General features: G+C 37.9%; 1 protein-coding gene across 16 annotated transcripts in view; it reads right to left on the reverse strand.

Moving 5' to 3' along the window:
• SCEL (sciellin) overlaps positions 1-24071 on the reverse strand; it is a 114557-nt gene that overhangs the window by 87411 nt on the left and 3075 nt on the right. For 8 of the 16 annotated variants that reach the window (XM_017970747.4, XM_017970751.4, XM_035295707.3 and 5 more), the window contains exons 2-6: positions 12193-12254; positions 11380-11497; positions 8609-8668; positions 4533-4601; positions 387-455 (exon numbers count right to left, since the gene is read on the reverse strand). In XM_017970747.4, the coding sequence (XP_017826236.4) occupies positions 387-455; positions 4533-4601; positions 8609-8668; positions 11380-11497; positions 12193-12235 (359 nt within the window). In that variant the 5' untranslated portion in view covers positions 12236-12254. The remainder of the gene's footprint in view (positions 1-386; positions 456-4532; positions 4602-8608; positions 8669-11379; positions 11498-12192; positions 12255-24071) is intronic. The other 8 variants (XM_035295756.3, XM_035295738.3, XM_035295751.3 and 5 more) reach the window with 1 other exon arrangement.

Genomic DNA, 24071 nt, shown 5'->3' on the forward strand with positions numbered 1-24071 from the left:
AGGTCAAGAGATCGAGACCATCCTGGTCAACATGGTGAAACCCCGTCTCTACTAAAAACACAAAAAAAATTAGCTGGGCATGGTGGTGCGTGCCTGTAATCCCAGCTACTCATAACAAGAGCAAAACTCCGTCTCAAAAAAAAAAAAAAAAAAAGAATGGTGATTTGGAGCTACAAGTGCTCTTGATTTTTAAGCTCAACAACAAGGTTTCATTCTAGCCATGTACAGGAGTAATGATTTTTACTCCTGAATTTCTGCAATAAAAATATCGAGACTAAGAATTTACAGAAAGATATCAAGTAGGTTTGAAGACTTGCAAGTACATAGGTAACACTTAGAAAAAATATTATACTTGAGCCTTTCCCACAGTTAGTAGATACTGGTACCTATTGGTTAGTTGGTTATCCAAGGTATTGGCCTTAAATGTTTTAGCAGCGTCCTTTCTGTCTGAGATCCTTTATAAAGAAACAAAACAAAAGTCTGGATAAACATTTAAGTTATCAAACTCCTTTCAGACCTTTTTCATGCTAGAATAACTTAACAACATAGCCTTTCTCTAGTAAAGAGAACCATTGTTCAAGTGTTACATTTTAGAAAATTTTAAAATACAAGGAAACTACTTATGACAAAATCTACTTATAAGTTGTTTTAATATAGTTTGAAATTTTATTTTATTTTATTTTATTTTTTATTTTTGTGAACTGGAGTCTTGCTCTGTTGCCCAGGCTGGAGTGCAGTAGTGTGATTTCAGCTCACAGCAACCTCCACCCACAGGGTTCAACCTATTCTCCTGCCTCAGCCTCCTGAGTAGCTGGAACTACAGGCATGTGCCCTGATTCCCAGCTAATTTTTATAGTTTTAGTAGAGACAAGGTTTCACCATGTTGGCCACACTGGTCTCGAACTCCTGACCTCAGGTGACCTACCTGCCTCCCCCTCCCAAAGTGCTGAGATTACAGCCATGAGCCACTGCACCCAACCTGAAATATTAAAAGTGTTATGCCTTTTGCCTGTCTTTCTGACTCATTGAGCATTTAACTCATTAACTATTTTAATTTTCATTATTGTCTAAAGATATATCTTGTCAATGACTACTTCCTACGTCAGTGAAAGGCAGCAACAAAATACTTAAATTTTTTTAACTGTTTGTGGCATAGACAATATTATGTGTTTGCCAAATACATTTTCTTTTATTTCTGAGTAATCAGGGATACCACATTTCCTAACCATCGTTGCAATTGAGTTGGGACTATGTGATTGAGCTCTAGACTAAAGAGTGGGCAGACATGTTATCTGCTACTCCCGAACCCATTGTAAAACCTCCTGGTGATCTTCCATGTTCTTTCTCCCCTCTTCTACTATGGCTTTCGTATGCATGGGTTAAAGATGGCAGCATTCAAATATAGAAACAACTTAGGTCCTTGAGTCACTTCATGGACTCCAGCAAATTATACTGGGCTCTGATGAGTCAAGCAATACCTTATAGTGTGTTAAACCATCTAGAAGAGGAAGGGGACTTGTTAAAAAGTTACTCTACCTTGACAAATTAGTTTATTTTGACTAATACATGTAATGAGTCTAAATTGTCATTAGAAATTTTAATCATTCTAATCTCATAGATCTAGAAAAGGTGTGTTTATTTGCTTTTTGTGTCAGAAAGCACAAATAAGGAAGGTTATCATTCTATACAAATGGCGGGGTCTCATAACTTCAGCCTCTGTTTTCTTTCCTTGTCTCTTACCTACTACTTTTTGCTGGTCATTTGATATTCTTTTCTCTACTCTCCAGAACATCCCTACAAGGTACGTGTAATGATTTTCATTTTGTAGGTAAAGAAATGGAGTCTCAGAGTCATTTGTGTGGTTTTCTCTTGGCCACACAAGTAGAAAGTAGTCTATCTCCCAAGTTGTTCACTGGGATCCAATGTCATATATCTGATTCTGTAGTATGATTGCTCCCCAAACTCATATATTAGGTTAACACGCCTTCCTTTAGTCTTTGTTCTTCACCTCTCACAATCTCTTTCATGCCACCCAGGGGAAAAGTCTATCAATGGTAATTGAGAGAACTCTAAACAACCATTCCAATACATATGCTGATTTCTTATTGCTGGGGGAGATTAATTTTGTATTTTTCCTGGAAATTAAATTTTCTGTCAACTTGTGATATAAAATAAGTGGTTTTAATAAAAATCGGTCTTGGAAACTTGAAATACCAAACAATGTAATTAGCAACATGAGCAGAAGAGCCGAAGGAAAAGTTATACTTTCACAACAGAGCACTAGGGGGCCTCCTAACCTAGGTTTTCCAAGTTAGTTATGACCCACCATCTCGGCATGCTACATACACATTTACGTTTCTTTTGCGCACCTCATCTTTTACCCACATAAGCATGTTTTAAAGGGAACTTTTCAAATGTAAACTCAGTACTTTTCTCATATTCATCAAAACAAGTGTATCATTATTAAAATGCAAATGCACACATACCAGATATATTTGATCATCTTCCTCCTAAAATTATGTCACGCCTTAGATTTTAGAATGGTCTGTATTACAGAAGTTCAGCTCCTGCTAACAGGACTTGCCTTTCTTTACTGACTCCTGTGTTCCCTTCCTCAAGTCTATTTCCGCATTCAGTGCCTTGGGAATGAGCTGCCAGGATACTGTTCCCAAACATACCATTAACTTGTGTAAATAAATCATGTAATTGCTGGGCCTGTTTCTAGGGTGTAAAATGAAGGGCTTGGGCTATATTGGTGGTTCTAAATCTCAGCTGCACATAAGAATTACCTTATAAGCTTGAAAAAAATGCTTGAGTTCCACCTCTGGTTAACAAAATCAGATTTAGGGGAGTGAGGGGTAGTAGCACCAATGCACAAATAAAGTTTAAGAGCACCGTCAGTGGTTCTAATTTATCACTGAGGCTGAGAATGACCTAACTACATTGCCTGTGAGGTCTAGTCTATTTCCAGCATTCCCAGGCTGTATCTCGGCTAGCCTAACGTAAATGTTCAGACACACAGCCTACAAAAGCTTAGGTCTTCCCCCTTACTTGAGGTGTAATTATCTCACTTTAAAATTCATTCCTAGAAATAGGGTTTCCTTCTGCAATTAACCATCTGCAAGGCCAGGATGAATGGACAGAAGTATTTTATCTACCTCTTCTCTATGCACTGCTGTAGAGAGGAGATCTTGCATATATACTACAAACTCATTTTTGACAAGGATGATGATTTTTAAAAGAGCAAGACCAACCCCTTAGGATTCCAGCCTTGACTGTCCTCTATTAGGATGACTGATGTGAAAGGCTAGGAATAGTGCAGAAGGGATATACATTTGCTGTATTAATCAACACTGGCATAGTCTGAGTTTAGAGTCTATTGGACGCTGCAAGTTACCACATACTTGCTTAAAACCCAGTAGGTGCCATTTTTGCCTACAATTTCAGCACATCTTTAGCTGCAGGGAGTAAACCCAACTAGCACCGGCTTTGGGTATTCGTGGTGCCTAGACTACTATTAAAGATGTGAATTTTGTCCTTTACTTACGCTTACTAAGCATCTCTACCAAATCTAAACTAAAAATGTGATTTGTGTTGGGAGACCACGGCGAGCAGATCATTAGGTCAAGAGATTGAGAGCATCCTGGCCAACATGAGGAAACCCCGTCTCTGCTAAAAATACAAAAATTAGCTGGGTGTGGTGGCACATGCTTGTAGTCCCAGCTACTCCAGAGGCTGAGACAGGAGAATCACTTGTACCTGGAAGGTGGAGGTTGCAGTGAGCAGCGATCACACCACTGCACTCCAGCCTGGAGAGAGAGCGAGACTCCATCTCAAAAAACTAACAAACAGAAAACAAAAACAAAAATGTGCTTTGTGGCATTTATACTTCAACCTGAATAAAAGTTGCTCTATTTTCCCTGTAGAGATGAGCCCTTTCCCTCCATGTAAGAAGGATCTAGCAGGCACATACGTTGGACTCATTCTATCCACCCTATGGGGACTCCAGGGCTGAAAGAGTATTTTCACTTTCTAAAGTGAAAGTAAAGAGCTAATATCTCTGTCCTGGAGTAGATTGAATGTATTGTACTATTAAAATTTACAGTCTCTCCATAAAGCAGTTGTACAGACTGATGTTTTTCTACCATCCGTGTGGAAGAACCAAATGTTGGAACAAGGATTACACATATTCACACACACAAAAACTCTATATTCTCCATTTTAAATTGAACTAACAGATTCCTCATAGTACCCACCCTAGCTGTACTCAAATCAGTGTCTCTAAGAATTTTTTATGTCATTCTACTATTAGCAAAATTTTAGAAATCCATCTAGTCAAGATTTAGTGAGATTTGAAGAAGGTGATTCAATTCTTAGAGCCCTCCATCCCTTGGAATAAAATATAAAATTAAATCTTTAGTATCTAGTGGTTCAAACCTTATTTTGGTAAACGTTTAAATACTTCATAACTTTATGAGAAAAGGAATTTAGTACGTTATGCATTTCACTTACATGGTTCAAAAGCACCTTACCTGTCTAAAGTGTCATCAGAACTATACCGACTGATTGCAGCTTTTGGCATATTTCTCTCATTTATTTTCCTGTAGCAAAAACAATTACCATAAAATTAAATAAATTACAAAAAATAGTTTATAAAACCTATCATACATATGGCAATATTTTGACCTATTAGGAAATTGACATGTTACCAAGGAAAGACAGATTTGGAGTACCCAACTCTTGCAACTTGGATAGAATAAATTATGGAAAATCTAATTTCTTATGCTAATAAAAGATTCTTCTCTGGCTTCAATTATTTCTAACAACAATGTAACATATTCAGATTGGGAATAAGGATGCGTAAAACATACATCACAACAAACAACACAACACACAAAATGGTTAATAACTAATATGTACTCTTGTCAATGTTGTTTATTTCTACATAATAGGAACTCAATCTTTTATACTCAATTATGTTTTGTTCACAGAGGTTCAGCAGTGCCATTAGCCAGCACCACAGACTAAACCCATAAATACTTTATTTAATATTCAGCACCGTGGACAGGGTTGAAAGAAGGGAACCTACAGGCAGAAGGAGGGAAAAGAAAGGAAAGAAAGGAAAGGAAGGAAACAGGAAAAGCTGGAGAAGATGAAAAGGACAAGTGGGAAATGAGAGAAAGGAAGGATAGGAGGAAAAGAGGAAGAGAGAAGAGTGATAGGAAGAAGGAAAGGAGAGACAGGGAAAAGAGAGAAGAGCAAGACAGATGAGCAAAAATGCGGGGGGGGGGGAGCAATTCAGAAAATAACAGAAAGGAGGACAGAAGGCTCAATAGAGGGAATCACGGAAGCAGAGGAAAGATTTTGATCAGATTTACCAAACTAAAAAGCTCGTTTAATGCCTCATAAAACCCTACAATATAAAGCAAGCAAGCTCTTTAGAGAGTTGGCCATTATTTATTGTGTTTGTATTTCCAAGTATAATTTAAAGCCAGCATATTCAAAGTATTGCATTAGAATAAGTACTAAGACTAGATACTAAAGATTTAATTTTAAACTTGATATGGCATAGTTTCACTAAGAGACTATTTGGATGTGCTCAACATGTACTAGGAAGAATGCAAAAAGGTATATTTGCTATATTAATAGTACAGAAAGTAATATTTGCTATATTAATCAACACTATTGTACTTATAAAGAAATCTAGAATAAAATAACTATAGCTGCTATCCACACAGAGCAAGAGGGGCAAATCAGATATGTACATCCAAAGGCAGAAGGAAGTCAGTGCCATAAAAGAGGTTTAGTTAATGTGTAAGGAAGTTCTAAGCTGAGAAAGCTGATTTCTAGGTATACAAACCAGAGAAGGCTTTATGGAATGCAGTGCTGTTTGAGCTGGGCCTTGAAGGAGAAATAGATGTGAACATTTTCAAATAGAGGTAGAGGGAACAGTATCAGTTAAGGCAAGAAAAAAGTGAAGAAAAATGCCTAAGACAACTCCCCCAAGGTTTAATACAACCTCAAAGTGAAATCATTGTGTGGTTCACCATTGTGTGTAATGTGTAAATGCAAACAGGTGCTGAAGGGTCATCTGACCCCTTCTAGAAAACAGCCCCTCCCCAGAACCATCACTATGCCTCCAGGTGACTATTGTCTTCCTACTGCTTATCACAGTAAGGCGTGCTATTACATGTTATTTTCATTCTCTCCTCTCCCTCACTTTCAACTAGAACACAAGCTCTGTGGAAGCAGGGACTTGGTTTTGTTTGCAGCTCTTAACACAGCTACTGGTGCACTGGAGGCCTCCCACAGGTGCTATGTGGCTATCATCCTTATTTGACATGTTTAAAAGATCAACAAGAACACGTGCACAGTTACACGTTCCAATTGTGGATAATGTGAAGGTATTTTCTAAGGTGATGACAGCGTAGTATTTATTTTCCTTTATTTTCGGTCACCACTTATGCCAGCTCCCTGCACACATTGTTATCTCTGCTGAAAGTGCTTCTTCCTTGCTGTATGCCCACCAGCCAGCCTGGCCCATTTGGGAATTTTTTCCTCATAATCCTTCAAGCATTGCCAACACCAGACCCCTTCCTTGGTGAGGCCTCTGATTATTTAGGCAGAGTTAGTCTCCCCTCCTTTCTATTCCCATAGTGCACTCACACAACTCTACCATAGCACTTTTCATGGCAAACTTTAGCATTTTCATTTGTGGATCTTTTCTCATGAATACAAGAGCTCCTAAGGTCAAAGATTATGTTCAATGCCTCTTTGCATTCCTGGCACCTGGCACAGTACTGACACATAGGGGGTGCTCCAAAGTGGCTGTTTAGTGGGCATCAAAGTAAAGACAGCCTCTGCAGAGCAGAAAATATGACAAGTGATATCCTCTTAGCAAGTACCAGGAGAAAAACAATCTGCCTTACTCTTTTAGGGAGATTGATTCTGTGCTGTTAGTTATAGGTCAAGGGGGAAATGTCTAGGCCTTACAGATTTTTGTTCCTTAAAATATTGATATGCTACTTCAGCCACAATGCTGGCCACCACAAGGAAGGGTTCAGGAAACTGATGCCATTTAAAATATGAAATAAGCATGAAATGCATTAAGTTCCTGTTAACCTAAAACACACTGTACATACACTAAGAACATGAAGCATATTTCACACTTAAAAAACACAAGTATCTGTGTTCTTTAATTGTTCCAGAGAAAGGTGAATAACACAGAGGCAGCAATTTCCATTGGTGGCTGGACTCAAATGATGAGCCTCTCCTTTGTTGGTGAGATGAGGGCCAGCTGACAACCAGTCTGTGACCTTCAAATCATAGAGACTAAGGACAGGACCTCGGCAGAGTCTGCAGATCACAGAATAGTAAATCAGATGAACCAAAGCTGCATGAGGAAAACAAAACAGCGACTCTAGGTAGAGGGTTATCAGCTCAGCACCCTTAAAGCAGGTCAAAATTATGAAAAGGTTTAAAAGGGTTGAAAGAAATTCATAAACAAACATTTCTAAAATAGACATGTCCCAGGTGTCTGCTTAACTTTTTAAGCTTGTCCCAAGCTCAAGCCCATTATGTCTGAATATGTTGGTGGATTTTAAGATCCACACCATAGAAGACATTCACACTCCCTTTCTAAGTACATTTTAATGACAAACAGACACAAGCTACTAGACCAGATAAAACTTGTGTCTGATAAATAATTAGGTTCTTCTGACGGGTATGGTTGTTTGTATGCATGTGGGTACAACTGTGTTTTAGTAAGAATATTTTCTATTTTTTATCAAACTGAGATGATTTATATCATTGTGATTACTGTTTTGTCTTAACTTTTCTATAATTTGCTTTGATCAGTTTATTTGTCACTGAGGATCAATTCATGTTTTCCCACTAACCCAGGAGTTTCCAAAAAGAAAGGTACTGTCCCATAAAGCAAATGAACTCTGGAGTTTTTTCTGTATTTTAGGATGCCTTTCCCTAAGATTCAGAGATATCTGATCTGGTCATGTTGCTGTTGTTGTTTTTGCTTGTTTGAGAAACAGTCTCCTCTGTCACCCAGGCTGGAGTGCAGTGAAGCATCACTGCTCACTGCGGCCTCAATGTCCCAAGCTCAAGCAATCTTCCCACCTCAGCCTCGGGAGTAGCTGGGACTTCAGGTGTGTACCACCACATCTGGCTAATTAAAAAAAAAAAATTTTTTTTGTAGAGAAAATGTCTTGCCATGTTGCCCAGGTAGATCTCGAACTCCTGGGCTCAAGTGATCCTCCCACCTCAGCCTCCCGAAGTGTTGGGATTACAGGCACAAGCCACCGCACCCAGCCTGATCTGGTCATGTTTCTATGAGAACCTTTCCCTGCCTGTTAGGAGGACCACCTCAGTGGGATGCACAGAGGGTTGGTTGTGTTCTGCCTCCAAGTCATTGTTCTGGAGAGGCAGAGTTTCCCTGTGGAAACCTCTGATGATATCACAGATTCTCCTTCACATGCCCAGAACATCAGGGAAAGCCCAAGGCATGCCGTAAATATTCAGCTGTCTTGAACAAGTCTTCCCTGAAAACTACCATCTTTGTGTTTCTGCCCATGATGTAACATGTCTGAACACCCACCTGTCCAATGCATCATGGGAATTATGTCGGCTGAGCACCACCCTACCATAATTTTCATCTCTGCAAAGAAAGAACAAAAGTATGTCACATAGAAAGTTACCACAACATTGGCTAAATGAGAAAGACATGTGGGCGAGCTCATGATTTTTGGCAAGGTTAATTCATTTTACATCAGTTGTAAGAGCACAGAATTATGTATCTATTCTAACCAGTCACCAGTTGACAGAGCATGAGAAACAAAACAAGTTTGTCAGTACACATGATCCTTTATCCCATGAGATTTCCACATGATTCAACAATGAATGAGTGTGGTTTTGTTTTGTTTTGCTTTATCAGAGGGTGAGGATATGAGCCCATTTACTTTACATATTTTTGGCATGAAGGCAAATACAAAACCTTTCCACAATTTTGTTTACGTTTAAGTAAGCCCATTATGTCTGGATATGTTGGTGGATTTGATAGTCCTCCTTCATAAAATGTGGGAAACCCAGTATCAATAGTTGTGGTTAAGGAGATTAATAATTCACAGGCGACCTAGCCCACTTTTGAACCATGAAAATATACAGTTTGCACTAGTTAGTCTTAAAAATAATCTTACAAAGTAGGCAGGGAAGTCATATACAATTCATAGTCAAGAACACTGATCAGGGATTTTGTGGCTTTTCTAAGACCACAAGGTTGACAAGTAACAGAGGTGGGTCTAGGACCTAGATCTTTTTTATTCCAAACCATTGCTTTTCCTACTGGTCTACCCTGCAATAGACTTTCATATGTAAAAATCTCAAAGTAATATCATTCTTATTTTGTACAGTGGAATTGACAGTACGGGCACTTTTAGGATATGTCGAAACATGTAGTGAAGTCTTTGAATTTGAGCCAAGGCAGAAAGTACTTGAACGTTTTCATGTCAACCCAACCAAACCTGAAATACCACATTATTCCTGGTTATGCTCCACTAACATTACTCAACACTCTCATATCATTTTTAATGAAGCTATAAAAGAATTGTAATAGACAATTAAATAGAAAGAGGAACAGTAAAACTGAAACAATGCCAGAAAATATACAGCCTCAAAGATCCCAAGAGAATTTTCTTATCTTCCTTCATATCCCTTCCTGAACCATTTGAAAGAATAGCAGTTACCAGGCATGTTTTTATCTGAGAAACCATTATAACACACAGCCCAGAACTGGGCCAGGGGAATCAGGGAAGCATCAAAGCCAATTTTCCCTTCATTCAGCAGTTCCCATGCCATCCAAGCTGGCTTCCCTGGGTTTTCTTAGGGAGGCATGCCTGGCATAAAAGCAACATTTCTCCCAACTGTGATTTGTCTTATACATTCTATCTTCACTCGTCTGTATAAATATTTGCAATCCAAAATGTATGGTCTACATTTGACATCACACTATCACTATAGAAAAATGGAAATGCTCTGACAGAAGCAGTAAATGCTGTTTCACGGAAGGAAATTATTGTTGTCCAATAGTGTTAACTCCAAAAGTTAGTGTGAGTCTCCAAATCTCTAAACACCCCTATATTTCCTTGAAATAATAATTTTCAATAACAGAAATTAATAGATATTTTAGATTTAACATTCACATGGATGCCCCTCAAATAACCATATCAGCAGAGTTTGTAGCTAGGTTAGAGTAAGTATCGTATAATGCAGGATTTCCCACCTTCAGGACTGCTGACACTTTGGGTTTGATACTTTCTTGTGGTAGGAGCCGTCCTGTGAATTACAGGACATTTAGCAGCATCCTTGCTCTCTACGCCCTAAATACCAGAAGCACTCCCCAATTTTGACAACAAAAATGTCTCCCAACCTTGTCAAATGTCTCCTGGAGGTAAAATTGCCCCTGGTTGAGAAACATTTGTGTAATGGAAAAACAATGGGCCGTGTTAAAATCTCAGCTCTATCACTGAATAGCTATGAGCCATTAGACAAGTTACATAGCTTCTCCAAGCTTAGATTCCTCTTTTGTAAAATGAGGAGATATAATACCTACCTTGTGTTTTATTGTAAAATTAGTGGTGCTTTATATATGTAAAGTATCTTGCTTAATAACCAAGCTTAATAACGAAGAATTCAGAAAATGTCTACATAATTTATAATATACACATAACATAATAAATATCCAGGCTGGACAAATACCTATTGCAAATCTATATTGGCAATAAAGCTATATGCCTATGGCCATAGTTTTCAAATCTTTAAACCTCTCAGCTAGTAGAAGCAATGCTCAAAAGAAAACTTTGTTGGTGGTAAGTACTTACAAAGTAATACCATATATCTCACCTTCCCAGTATCTAGAAGTAGACGGCACTAAAATAAGTTGGGAGTTTTTTTTTCAGTTTCTCTTGTACACATCAAAATTTTAGATATTAAATTTGGAATTATACTATTTTTATTTGTTTTTGCGGACATGATCAACATAGCAGCAATTGCCCGATCATGGATTAACTGTTACCTTTTTGGAAACTGGAACGTCATGTTTTCTTTTCAGTTTACCAAGAAAGCTCTAACATCTATCCTAGGTAACAAGCAGGGTAGTGATTCACGTTCTCTTATGTATGTGGATATTTAAAATGGCAGAGATATTCTTGAGATGCTGATGTAACCTATTTATGGTTACTACGTCTAACCAAAAATTAGACCATGCAACGAAGTATTTCAGGATAAAGGTATTCGCTTTTCGGATTAGCTTCCCAAACAGAGAATGCCTCTCTCTGCTCCTCCCTCCACCCACCGCGCTCCACGCCAGCTTACATTTCTTCTTCAGGACGTTTCTTTATCCAACTGTTGTCCTGTAAGAAAGTTCTTCTTTTGTTCACCTCGTGAAAATCCTGCTGCTTCCGTGTGGCTCCCTGAGTGCTGCTCTTCATCTCTATCAACAGAAACACGAAAGACTGGAAGATGTAAGAGCGAGGAATTGAGTGTGGGCTTGTTAACCTGAAAATCCTGAGAGGCACATCTGATTGGCCAGCATCAATCTTCTAGGCTGGCAAGTCCAGCACTGTTTCAAAATACGATGCACCAGCAAGAGAGAACAGATCCCACACCCCATCACCGAAGATAACATATAAAGTTGCTCAGGTGCCAACTGAAACTCCCAGTGCCACTCATGAGGCCCCATCCAGCTCCTGGGAAAGGAGAACTCCCAGCCTGGGATAAACCGAGCCAGGATTTAGTGGGTTGGCCATTTTACCCCATAAGAAATATACCTTGGAAGCTCACAGAGGACTGTTTTTATACTATCGAGTAAGTAATAGGCCATAAGTCCTGGCTCATTTGATTCTAAGTAACTTAACCATTTTATCCTGTGAGAGCCAAACACAAAGAAGGTCATATTTTAAAAAAGATATTTTTATTGGTATTTATTTATTTTTTTTAAAAAATTCTGAATTTCAATTACATAACTAAAAGCTGTGGCATTTATACTTTTTCTTAAGTCTAACTTTGCAATGTTAATTAGACTGTTGTTTCTAAGCGTTCAACGTCTGTATTAAAGAATTGAGAACTGTGAGTTGTTTTTCTGAAATGTTAATGTTTTCTGCATAAAAGAAATATCATGTACATTACCATTTCCTGTGGGAGACATTTTTCTCAAAGTAACATTGGACATACTGCCTTCCAGTAAGGACCTAAAAGAAAAATGGGAAATAGAGAAAGCACAACAATGACTCTAAGAACCTGTGACTCTTTCATGACTGAGATTCACTTTTCAATGACATAGTCACATGATCTGTCATAACACATGCATGACATAAAGTGCCCCTCAGAACCTGAGAGCTCATCTCTTCCAACGTATTTCTTTTATAGATGGAGAAAATGAGGCCCAGGGAATTTGTGTATCCAGTGTGCTACATCATAAGCAATTGGTTGAATTAGGCCATCAATTAATGTAATTATTTAATCAATAATTATGCATTGGGTGTTTACAGTGTGCCTGGCACTGAGCCTGGTGTTGGGGACAGAAAAATGAATTAGACAAGTGTCTGATCATGGTCAAGAGGGAGAGAGAGAGAGAGATTGTGCTAAAGTGCACGGCACATTGTGAATGCCCAAAGAAGGGCTCCTCAGCTCCTTCCTGAAATAAAGCCAAAGCAAACTCAGGAAACTGCTGTGTGATTAGAAGGAAAGCAGCCAGGCACATGGAAATCACAGACTTGGAGAAACACTGGCCATTTTTTTTTTTTTTGAGACATGTAAAATAGCAGAGCAGGAAGTTCCTTGACAGTATCATAGAGTTACCATAATAGCCCCTGTATTATCCATCTCTGAACTTCTCCTTCCAAGAAAAAAATAAACCTCTTTGTTTGTTCAAAAATTTTTCTTTTTTTGGTTTCTCAAGCCTAATGCTCTTCCTCCATGTTACTAAGCCATCGTGCAAGCAAATAGAAGGTCCAAAAGTCAATGTGAGTCTACAAAAGATGTGTGTGATTCTTTTATAAGTGAAACATGTGTTCAATGTCCCTAGCAAGAAAGGTCACTTGTTAAGCCCCTACCATGAACCACCTGCTGTACCACGTGTTTTATGCACATTATCTTATTTATTCCTTCAGGCGAATTCTATTATCTGTAATTATGGGAGCCCAAACCTCAGAGAGGTTAAATAACCTGCCCAAAGTGTGCAATTAGAGGAAGAATCAGGAGCTGTAGTTAGGTCTATGAGGTTGCAAAGCCAGGGCTCTCTTCAGTAAGTGATACTATATGGAACTCAAAGTGCCATGTGATATGATGCATACCAGGTACTCAGAGAAATGCGTGGAGCCCCAACTATGGATGATCTTGGGAGAGCAGGTGAGAGGAGCAGCAGGAATGAGTGGCTGCCCCAACATCTCCAGATAGCTCAGCCTCAAAACTCACTCCCCAACTATCACACTGCAGCCAGAAGTGGCCTGACATGGTTCCTGACTGAACTCCTTCCCGGAATCTGTCTCATACTAGATAGCTTGATAACATTTCATTCTCTCTCGTAGCCCCATTGATCCAAGTTAACTGAGAAAGGATCTCAGCCATTGATCCAAGCTAACTGAGAAAGGAAACTATAACGTATTTTATTTACAGGTGATATAGTTTCATAAGGATGCTAGGTTTTTCTCCTGAAATAGAAATTTGTAATATTGTGGGAAATTAAATTGTTCTCATCAAATGTACAAGTTGCTGAAACAGTGGGGGCCCCTGCCCAAGCCAGGGAAGTTCTGCTCTTTAGTCTGTTTTTCTTTCCCTTTTGGCATCTTTCCTACATCTTTAACACAACCTCTTTCAGCCCCACTTCCCTCTTCTTCCCTTAGCACCCATTGTCCATGTCACCTGAATCATCTCCTCATTCCCCCTCATTGAGTGGCTCCAGTGCCATTTCTAGAAGCTTCCAGATAAAGCCTCTAAGGTGCAAATATCCCTGTCTCATCAACCTCTCTACTTCCACAGGCATTTTACTGCAGTAGAGCTCTTTCCATCTTGTCCAGGATATAAAATAGTGCTTTATATATACATGGATATTTCCTGTTAGAAACAACTCAACTCAATCAGCCTGGCCAACATGGTGAAACCCCAGCTCTAGTAAAAATACAAAAATTAGTCAGGTGTGGTGGTGTGCACCTATAATCCCAGCTACTCGGGAGGCTGAGGCAGGAGAATCGCTTGAACCCAGGAGGCAGAGGTTGCAGTGAGCTAAGATTGCACCATTGCACTCCAGCCTGGGCAACAAAAGCAAAACTCTGTCTCAGAGAAGAAATGGTTCAACAATGTAAGTTTCTGTGAATAATATACTTGTTAAAAATGCCCTTTTGTGGAATGGATTAAAGACTCTCAAACTGGTTGTACTAAAAAAAAAAAAAAACTGCAGCCAAACCTTATTGTTTTGTAATTCTTTAAAGAAATTACTTATTTCAGGTATGGAGGTTATCCTGAGCTTCCAATCTACTCAACACCCACATATTGACTCTTCAGTAGCCTCAGTTCAGCTAATTGGACTTATTTATAAATGCCATATTTCAGTTTCATTCCAATTAAGTTTTTAGCTTCTCACAAAAAAAAAGATGAAACTCTAATCTTGGCTTCTCATACGGCTGTTGCCAGTACATATGCCTCCTGATTACACACACCAGCAACTGTGTTTTAGAAGTGTAATATTATGGGAAAAGATGTGTGAATGCTGTATCTCTTATGCTGGGAACTAGAGAAACCTTTACCTATAAAGCACGTAATGCATGCATCGAAAATTATGATGTGAAATAATAATGTCAAAGTCTGTGAGGAGAGAGGCAAATATATTTTCAATTATTGGTCATCTTTCATTTCCTTTTTGTGGCCAAACACCAGAAAGAGCTAGTTTTTATCTACTGCCTACTACCTCTGCCAAGGACATGTGTCCTTAGGTTTTACATGAAATCATTCTGCTAAAGTTATGAATGAAATCAGTCAACATTCTTAGATCTTTTTGTATGCATTTTAAACTATTAGCATCTCCTATTTCTTCCATTTGTCTTCTTTTAGCTTCTCTTCATCTCCCCATGCCCTTACTCAATTTTCTTCAATATTTTCTATTTTTAATAACAGCACTTCCTCTGGGAGCATTTAGGTCCATTAGGTGACCCAATCCCCACCCCTCAGCCCCACAGCCCAGTCTGAGCCCCAGCTCCTCTTGTCCCAACGCCAAGAATTCCCTGAGCCAACTTTCACTTCAGCCCCCCCAGCCCAATCTCAGCCCCAGCTCTTCCTGTCCCAGTGCCAAGAATTTCCTGGGCCAGTTCCCAGCTCAGTTAAAATCTTCATCAATCATCTTTTGGATCCTCTCCGCATAAAGACTTTTAAAATCTCACTCCTCCCTTCCCACCCAAGGACATAATGTCTCTTGGCTTACCTGATGAAGTCTTTACCACTCCCTGCTAACTTTCTCTTAAAAAAGATTGTGTAAACAAAGAAATTAAAATTTTAAAGAAGGCTCATAGGAAAGAGAATAGGAGAAAGAAGGTAGAAGAGAACAAAAATTTGCAGCAGAAAGTAAATTAACAAAATAAAGGATGATGGGAAAAAAGAAAAAAACAAGAATTTCAATCCTGACTGCTGAGATTTGGGGTCCCACAATAATAATAACTATTTTGAACTTATAGTTTGTAGGTGTTGTCTCATTTAAGCCTTGCATGCTTTTAGGTTGTTACTATTATTATACTCATTATTTACCTGAATGAAACTTCATGATGAATGGTTTCAGTGAAGTCAGAGTCTTTTTGCAGAAGGATAAGGTAGGAGTTGGAAATGTGGGCAGTGGGTGCAATGTAGGCAGATTTTTTTTCTGGAAGGAGTCTCAAGATGAGTAGTTTGACTGAGGTTACATAGCTAGTGAATCGCCCAGTTGGAATTCAAATTCAAGTCAGCCTGACACCAAAGTACCCATCTCGGAAGCCCGGGAAACAAAGAGGAGTCAACAGGAGGAAATTTATTGGACTAAAAAGTGGTGAATAAAAAAGAATGAAATCATGTTCTTTGCAGCAACATGGATCCAGCTGGAGGTCATTATCCTAAGTGAATTAATGCAGAAACAGAAAACCAAATACCAAATGTCTCCCCTTCTAAGTAGGAGCCAAACATTGGATACTCATGGATATAAAGGTGGCAACAATAGAGATTCATGATGGAGCTCAACGGAGAATTGGAGTAGACTTTCTTTGACCATGTTACAAAGTATCATGAGATCTATGCAGCGTGACGTGGATATTTTAACTGCTCCAAAATGTTAATCAGTTTATCAAGCTTCTAATATACTTTTACAAATTACTATCTTTATGAAAGACCAAATGTCAATAGTTGCCCAGGGCAAATCTCTTTAGTCATAAAGAATATAAAAAAGACAAAGTAGAATAAGTAAGCAAATACAGAAAAGGGGTCTAGAAAATGCCATAGGGTGGCAATTGGCCTGGGTGATATTCACTTTTGCTTATAAAAAAAGTCCTGAGGGTTTCAGGGCCCAGTAACAGTCCAAACCCACCACTACTTGTTTCCCAGAAATCAATGAAACAGGGAGAATCCCTAGGAACTGGAAAAGGACAAATGTCATAAAACCATTTTCAATTGAAGAATAAGAGGAGTTCTTTACTGCATCTATTCAACTCTTCTCTCTTCTTTTTTATTAGTCTGGCTAGCAGTCTGTCTATTTTGTTGATCTATTAAAAAATCAAGTTCTTGGATTTATTGATTTTTTGCAGGGATTTTTGTGTCTCTATATCCTTCAGTTCTACTCTGATCTTAGTTATTTCTTGCCTTCTGCTAGATTTTGAATTCGTTTGATCTTGCTCCTCTTGCTCTTTCAATTTTGATGATAGGGTGTTGATTTGAGATCTTTCCTCACTTTTCATGTGGGCATTAATTGCTGTAAATTTCCCTGTGGAAACTGCTTTAAATGTGTCCCAGAGATTCTGGTATGTGGTGTCTTCATTTATCTCTGCCTTCATTTCATTGATTATCCAGTCAACATTCAGGAGAAAGTTGTTCAGTTTGCAAGTAGTTGTGCTGTTTTGAGTGAGTTTTTTAATCCTGAGCTCTAATTTGATTGCACTGTGGTCTGACAGACTGTTTGTTATGATTTCCATTCTTTTGCATTTGCTGAGGAGTGATTTACTTCCAATTATGTGTTCATCTTAGAGTAAGTATGATGTGGTGCTGAGAAGAATGTATATTCTGTGGATTTCGGGTGGAGAGTTCTTTAGATGTCTATTAGGTTTGCTTGGTCCAGATCTGCGTTTAAGTCCTGGATATCCTTGTTGATTTTCTATCTTGTTGATCTGTCTAATATTGACAGTGGAGTGTTAAAGTCTCCCACTATTACTGTGTGGGAGTCTAAGTCTCTTTCTAAGTTGTTAAGAACTTGCTTTACATATTTGGGTGCTCCTGTATTGGGTGCGTATATATTTAGGATCATTACCTCTTCTTGCTGCATTGATCCTTTTACCATTATGTAATGCCCTTCTTTGTCTCTTTTGATCTTTGTTGGTTTAAAGTCAGTGTTATCAGAGACTAGGATTGCAACCCCTGCTTTTTTTTTCCTCTCCATTTGCTTGGTAAATCTTCCTCCATCCCTTTATTTTGAGTCTATGTGTGTCATTGCATTTGAGATAAATCTCCTGAATACAGCACACCAATGGATCTTGACTTTTTGTCCAGTTTGCCAGTCTGTGTCTTTTGATTGGTACATTTAGGCCATTTATATTTAATGTTAATATTATGATGAGTGAATTTACCTGGACACTTACACTCTCCCAAGACTAAACCAGGAAGAAGTTGAATCCCTGAATAAACCAAAAACAAGCTCTGAAGTTGAAGCAGTAATCAATAGCCTACCAACCAAAAGGAGTCCAGCACCAGATGAGTTCACAGCCGAATTCTACCAGACATACAAAGAGGAGCTGGTACCATTCCTTCTGAAACTATTCCAAACAATTCACAAAGAGAGAATCCTCCCTAACTCATTTTATGAGACCAATGTCATCCTGATACCAAAACCCAGCAGAGACTCAACTAAAAAAGAAAAGTATAGGCAAATATCCATGATGAACATCAGTGCAAGAATTTTCAATAAAATACTGGCAAACCAAATGCAACCGCACTTCAAAAAGCTTATCCATCACAATCAAGTAGGTTTCATCCTGGGAATGCAAGGCTGGCTTAATATACACAAATCTATAAATGAAATCCATCACATAAACAGAACCAAAGACAAAAACCGCATGATCATCTCAATAGATGCAGAGAAGCACTTTGACAAAATTCTACAGGCCTTTATGTTAAAAACCCTCAAAAAAACTAGGTGTCAATGGAATATATCTCAAAATAATAAAAGGTATTTATGACAAACCCAAGCCAACATTATACTGAATGGGCAAAAACTGGAAGCATTCCCTTTGAAAACTGGCACTAGACAAGGATGCCCTCTCTCACCACTCCAATTCAATACAGTATTGGAAGTTCTAGCCAGAGCAATCAGGCAAGAAAAAGAAATAAAAGATATTCAATTAGGAAAGGAGGAAGTCAAATTGTCTCTATTTGCAGATGACATGATTGCATATTTAAAAGATCCCATTGTCTCAGCCCAAAATCACCTTAAACTAATAAGCTACTTCAGCAAAGTCTCAGGATACAAAATCAATGTGCAGAAATCACAAGAATTCCTATACACAAATAACAGACAAACAGAGAGCCAAATCATGAGTGGCCTTCCATTCACAATTGCTACAAAGAGAATAAAATACCTAGGAATACAACTAACAAAGAATGTAAAGGACCTCTTCAAGGAGAACTACAAACCACTGCTCAAGAAAATAAGAAAGGACACAAATAGATGGAGAAACATTCCATGCTCATGGTTAGGAAGAATCAATATCATGAAAATGGCCATACTGCCCAAAGTAATTTATAGATTCAATGCTATCCCCATCAAGCTACCACTTACCTTCTTCACAGAACCGGAAAAAAAAACACTTTAAACTTTATATGGAACCAAAAGAATGCCCACATAGCCAAGACAATCCTAAGTAAAAAGAACAAAGCAGCGGGCATCACGCTACCTGACTTCAAACTATATTACGAGGCTACAGTATCAAAATAGCATGGTACTGTTACCAAAACAGAGATATAGACCAATGGGACAGAACAGAGGCCTTGGAGGCAATGTCACACATCTACAACCATCTAATCTTTGACAAACCTGACAAAAGCAATGGGAAAAGGATTCCATGCTTAATAAATGCTGTTGGGAAAACTGGCTAGCCATGTGCAGAAAGCTGAAACTGGGCCCCTTTCTTACATTTTATACTAAAATTAACTCCAGATGTATTAAAGATTTAAGTATAAGACCTAACACCATCAAAACACTAGAAGAAAACCTAGGCGATACCATTCAGGACATACCATAGGCAAGGACTTCATGACTAAAACACCAAAAGCAATGGCAGCAAAAGCCAAAATAGACAAATGGGATATAATTAAACTTAAGAGCTTCTGCACAGCAAAAGAAACTATCATTAGAGTGAACTGACAACCAACAGAATGGGAAAACATTTTTGCAATCTACCCATCTGACAAAGGGCTGATATCCAGAATCTACAAAGAACTAAAGCAGATCCACAAGAAAAAAAAAAAACAACTCCATTCAAAAGTGGGCAAAGGATATGAACAGAGAGTTTTTAAAAGAAGATGTTTATGAGGCCAATAAACAAATGAAAAATGCTCAACATCACTGGTCATTAGAGAAATGCAAATCAAAACCACATTGATATACTATCTCATACCTGTTAGAATGGTGATCATTAAAAAATCTGGAGATCATTAAAAAATCTGGAGACCAGGCAAGGTGGCTGACACCTGTAATCCTACCACTTTGGGAGGCTGAGGCAGGCAGATCATGAGGTCAGGAGTTCAAGACCAGACTGGCCAACATGGTGAAACCCCATCTCTACTAAAAAATACAAATATTAGCTGGGTATAGTGGCTTGTGCCTGTAATTCTAACTACTTGGGAGGCTGAGGTGGGAGAATTGCTTGAACTTGGACCCAGGAGTCAGAGATTGCAGTGAACCAAGATTGTGCCACTGCACTCCAGCCTGGGCTACAGAGTGAGACTCCAATTTAAAAAAAAAATCTGGAGACAACAGATGCTGGAGAGGACGTGGAGAAATAGGAACACTTTTACACTGTGGGTGTAAGTGTAAATTAGTTCAACCATTGTGGAAGACTGTGATGATTCCTCAAGGACCTAGAAATAGAAATTCCATTTGACCCAGCAATCCCATTATTGGGTATATACCCAGAGAATTATAAATTGTTCTATCATAAAGACACATGCACAAATATGTTCATTGTGGCACTGTTTACAATAGTAAAGACCTGGAACCAACCCAAATGCCCATCACTGATAGACTGGATAAAGAAAATGTGGCACATATACACCATGGAATACTACACAGCCATAAAAAAAGGATGAATTCATGTCCTTTGTAGGGATATGAACTGGATGAATCTGGAACCATCCTCAGCAAACTGACACAAGAACAGAAAACCAAACACCACATGTTCTCACTCACAGGTGGGCGTTGAACAATGAGAACACATGGGCACAGGGAGGGGAACATCACACACGGGGTCTGTTGGGAGGTGGGGGATAGGGGAGGAACAGCGGGGGGTGGGGAGGTTGGGGAGGGATAGCATTGGGAGAAATGCCTGATGTAGGTGACAGGGGGATGGCGGCAGCAAACCACCATGGCATGTATGTATATATGTAACAATCCTGCAAGATCTGCACATGTATACCAGAACTTAAAGTACAATAAAAAAAGAATAAGAGGGGTTCTATAATTATAGACCAATAAACAGAAGCATTGTCTTTTGCAAGATAAATAAAACAAACCAATAAACAACTAATTACCACCTAAAAGTATGAGAAATGTATGTAAGGAGAAAACAAACAGTGCTTCATGAAGTGTAAATAGCCAGTCTACTTCAATCAATTTTTTAATGGTCTATTAGAAACAAACAACTGTGTTTAGCCTGAATACACAGACTAAAAGGAAATCCGAAAATCATCAGGCTGGGAAAGATTCATTTAGCCTGCTGTGGTGGTTAGAAAGCGGCTATTTCTTCATCACACAACCTCACAATCTAAGCTTAGCTCTGGGAAACTTGCTTACTGATGGTGAAGAGTCCAGAATGTAGCACAAATGAAAACCCCTATCATAAAATTTCCTCACTCTTGATTCTACTTTTTAATACACAACCCTCACCAGCTCTTTTTTTTATAGCCCATCTTTTCTGCATAATGATAAAACAAGCTTTAATGTGAATAGTGGCCTATAATTATCTATTTCATTTTACAAATAACACTGGTCTAATATTCATTAATAAAAAAGCTATCCAATAAAAGTTCTCTATCACCTGAGCCCACCATGGTCTATTTTCAGTTCTAGCTGAAAATACGAGATAAATGAGTAAAAACTCAAATTTTGATCACAGACTATGAGCCAAAACCCTGTTAGTTCCCTTAAATACTTTACTGCATTTCATATTCACAAAAGCTCGGTCATGTAATTGTTCTCCATCCCAATTTTAAACAACATCAATCTTTCTCATCATATTAAGAATACATGTGAAAATATAAGAAAGCATACACAAAATATGGAAAATACAAGAAAGCATAATGAGAGAAAAAAAATCAGACACCTTTAATCAAGCATTGTAATTTTCTTCCAAGGTTTTTCTTTGCCTATTAGAGCCTACTGGTATGCATTTTCCAATGCCATTTAAGAATATTTAAATATTTCTTTCGTAGCTATAAAATATCTCATTTTATCTATTAATGTAACATCATTTTCTGTTGTTGCTAAGAAAAAACATGCAAAAGTGTTTCACCAAGTATCTGATCATTTCCTTTGACTGGATCCCAGAAGGGAAATCACTCGCCACGAGGTATAATTTCTAAAATAGTCTCCATCCCTATTGTTGAGTTTCTTTCCATAAATCTTATCGTAGTTTATTATCCACCAGCAGCATATGAGTGTCCATGCATTTGCCAGCATTTAGAATTATAATTCATTAATATTTTAATAATATAATAGGTGAAATAGAATCATTTTAATTGCATATTTTTCTCCTCTTTACAGGACATTTTCTTTCTTATAAATTATCCATTCGTCAATGGATAATTTAAATAAAATGATTATCATATATTTCTTACTGATTTCTTATTTTCTTTATACGTCAGAAATATTCATCTTATTTTCCTAGTTTTTCATTTAGCTTCTAATTACACATTTTGTATCAGAAGCTTTCGATTTTGCAATCCCTATTTTTGCCTTTATAATTTCTTCCACTTTCACTCTTTAAAAGTCATCGTCGTAGACCATCCATGAAGCTTGTTTCTAACCTTGAAATCCAAGCAATCATCAAGTTCTACAGCTCAACATCTCTTGTTGTGTATGTTTCTATTTCCAAGACACCAATTCAAAGTACTATAATCTCCTGACTATTCCAGTGGCTTCCCAGCTATATTCTCAATCTCTAGACTTCCTCACTTTTAATCCGTGCTCCTCACTGGTGCCAAAGTAGTCATCACCTTGCATAAAGCTTTTCAAGAGTGTTCCGTTTCTGTCAGGATAAAATCGAAATGTTAACAAGGCTGACAAGACCATACCCTCCAGCCTCATTTCTCCCCAACCCTTGCTCACTCAATAGAGTGAGGTATTGCTTATTTTCTCTATGCCTGAAGACACTCTTCTTCCTGAGCTTCCCTCAACCCTTCGTTTTCCTTCAGGAAACACTTCCATTCACCTTCCAGATCACACCTTCTGTATCCTCCAGGAAGCTTTCTGTGATACCATTGCCACTCACCCTACTTCTTCCTCCCTGGGCTGAGTTACGAGTTCTACTGTGTTCAAATAGCAAAGAGTTATTTCCATACCCTGACCTAAGACTGTCTGTGTGTGTGGCTGAATAATCGTTCTCACCCCCAACATGCATATATACGCACACACTCACACACAAACTCACACACTGGACGTTTTAAGAGCAGTTGCCAAGCCCATCTTTCCAACAGTTGGTTTTCAAAACTTATCACAGTACCTGGTACATAATCAGTTCTAGAAGGATATTTGTTGAACAAACATGAGGTTAACCATTACTTTTAATTTTTATAATATATTCTGTTGTTTTATGTAATCTCTCAAATCCATGTGTATTTACTTTGATAATGGGAGAATAAATCCCTTTCTCATTGATATATGATTCGTCCTTTGTCACATTTTATATATTCTCAAATGTGCTTTATGGCTGTTTTTCTCAAGAAATCTGTCTTCAGTTGCTTACAATAAAAACAAACTATTTATATGATTGTCTTTTATTATATATATATGTGTAATATCTAGTAGCACAGCACCCTTCATTAATTTCCTTTTTAGAAATTCTATCAGCTACTCTCATTTATTCATTTCTTTCAGATAACTTTAAAATTATTGTCTAAGGTTCCATAATAAATATCCTATTGGAACTTTTTACTGTAATGGCATAGATTCTATAAAAGAGTTTGGGAAGAACTGACATTTAAGATCAGCTTTTACTTTTATGTCTTACTATAAAATGTTGTTATTTTTAAAATCTGGATTTAAAATTTTTCTTGTAGAGATTTTTTTTCTAGATTTTTATATTTTTGTGCTATGGAGTGTCATATTATATATACATGTTCCATTATGTAATATGCTATGTTTATTATAAAATATGTATATATATAATTATATAATTTTATATATCTATTATTCAGTGAGAATCCAAATTTTCCTTTTTATCTGCTGGTGCTGTGAGTTAGGCATACTCCTACATGTCACCATTGGTCCACATGGAATCATTGTTCAAATTCAAGTCTATCTGGATTTGTATACAATTTTTTAAAAAACTTTTATATACAGTATTTCTAATATG

The sequence above is a fragment of the Callithrix jacchus genome, chromosome 1 (genome assembly GCF_049354715.1).
Source record: "Callithrix jacchus isolate 240 chromosome 1, calJac240_pri, whole genome shotgun sequence".
NCBI classification, from domain to species: Eukaryota; Metazoa; Chordata; class Mammalia; order Primates; family Cebidae; genus Callithrix; species Callithrix jacchus.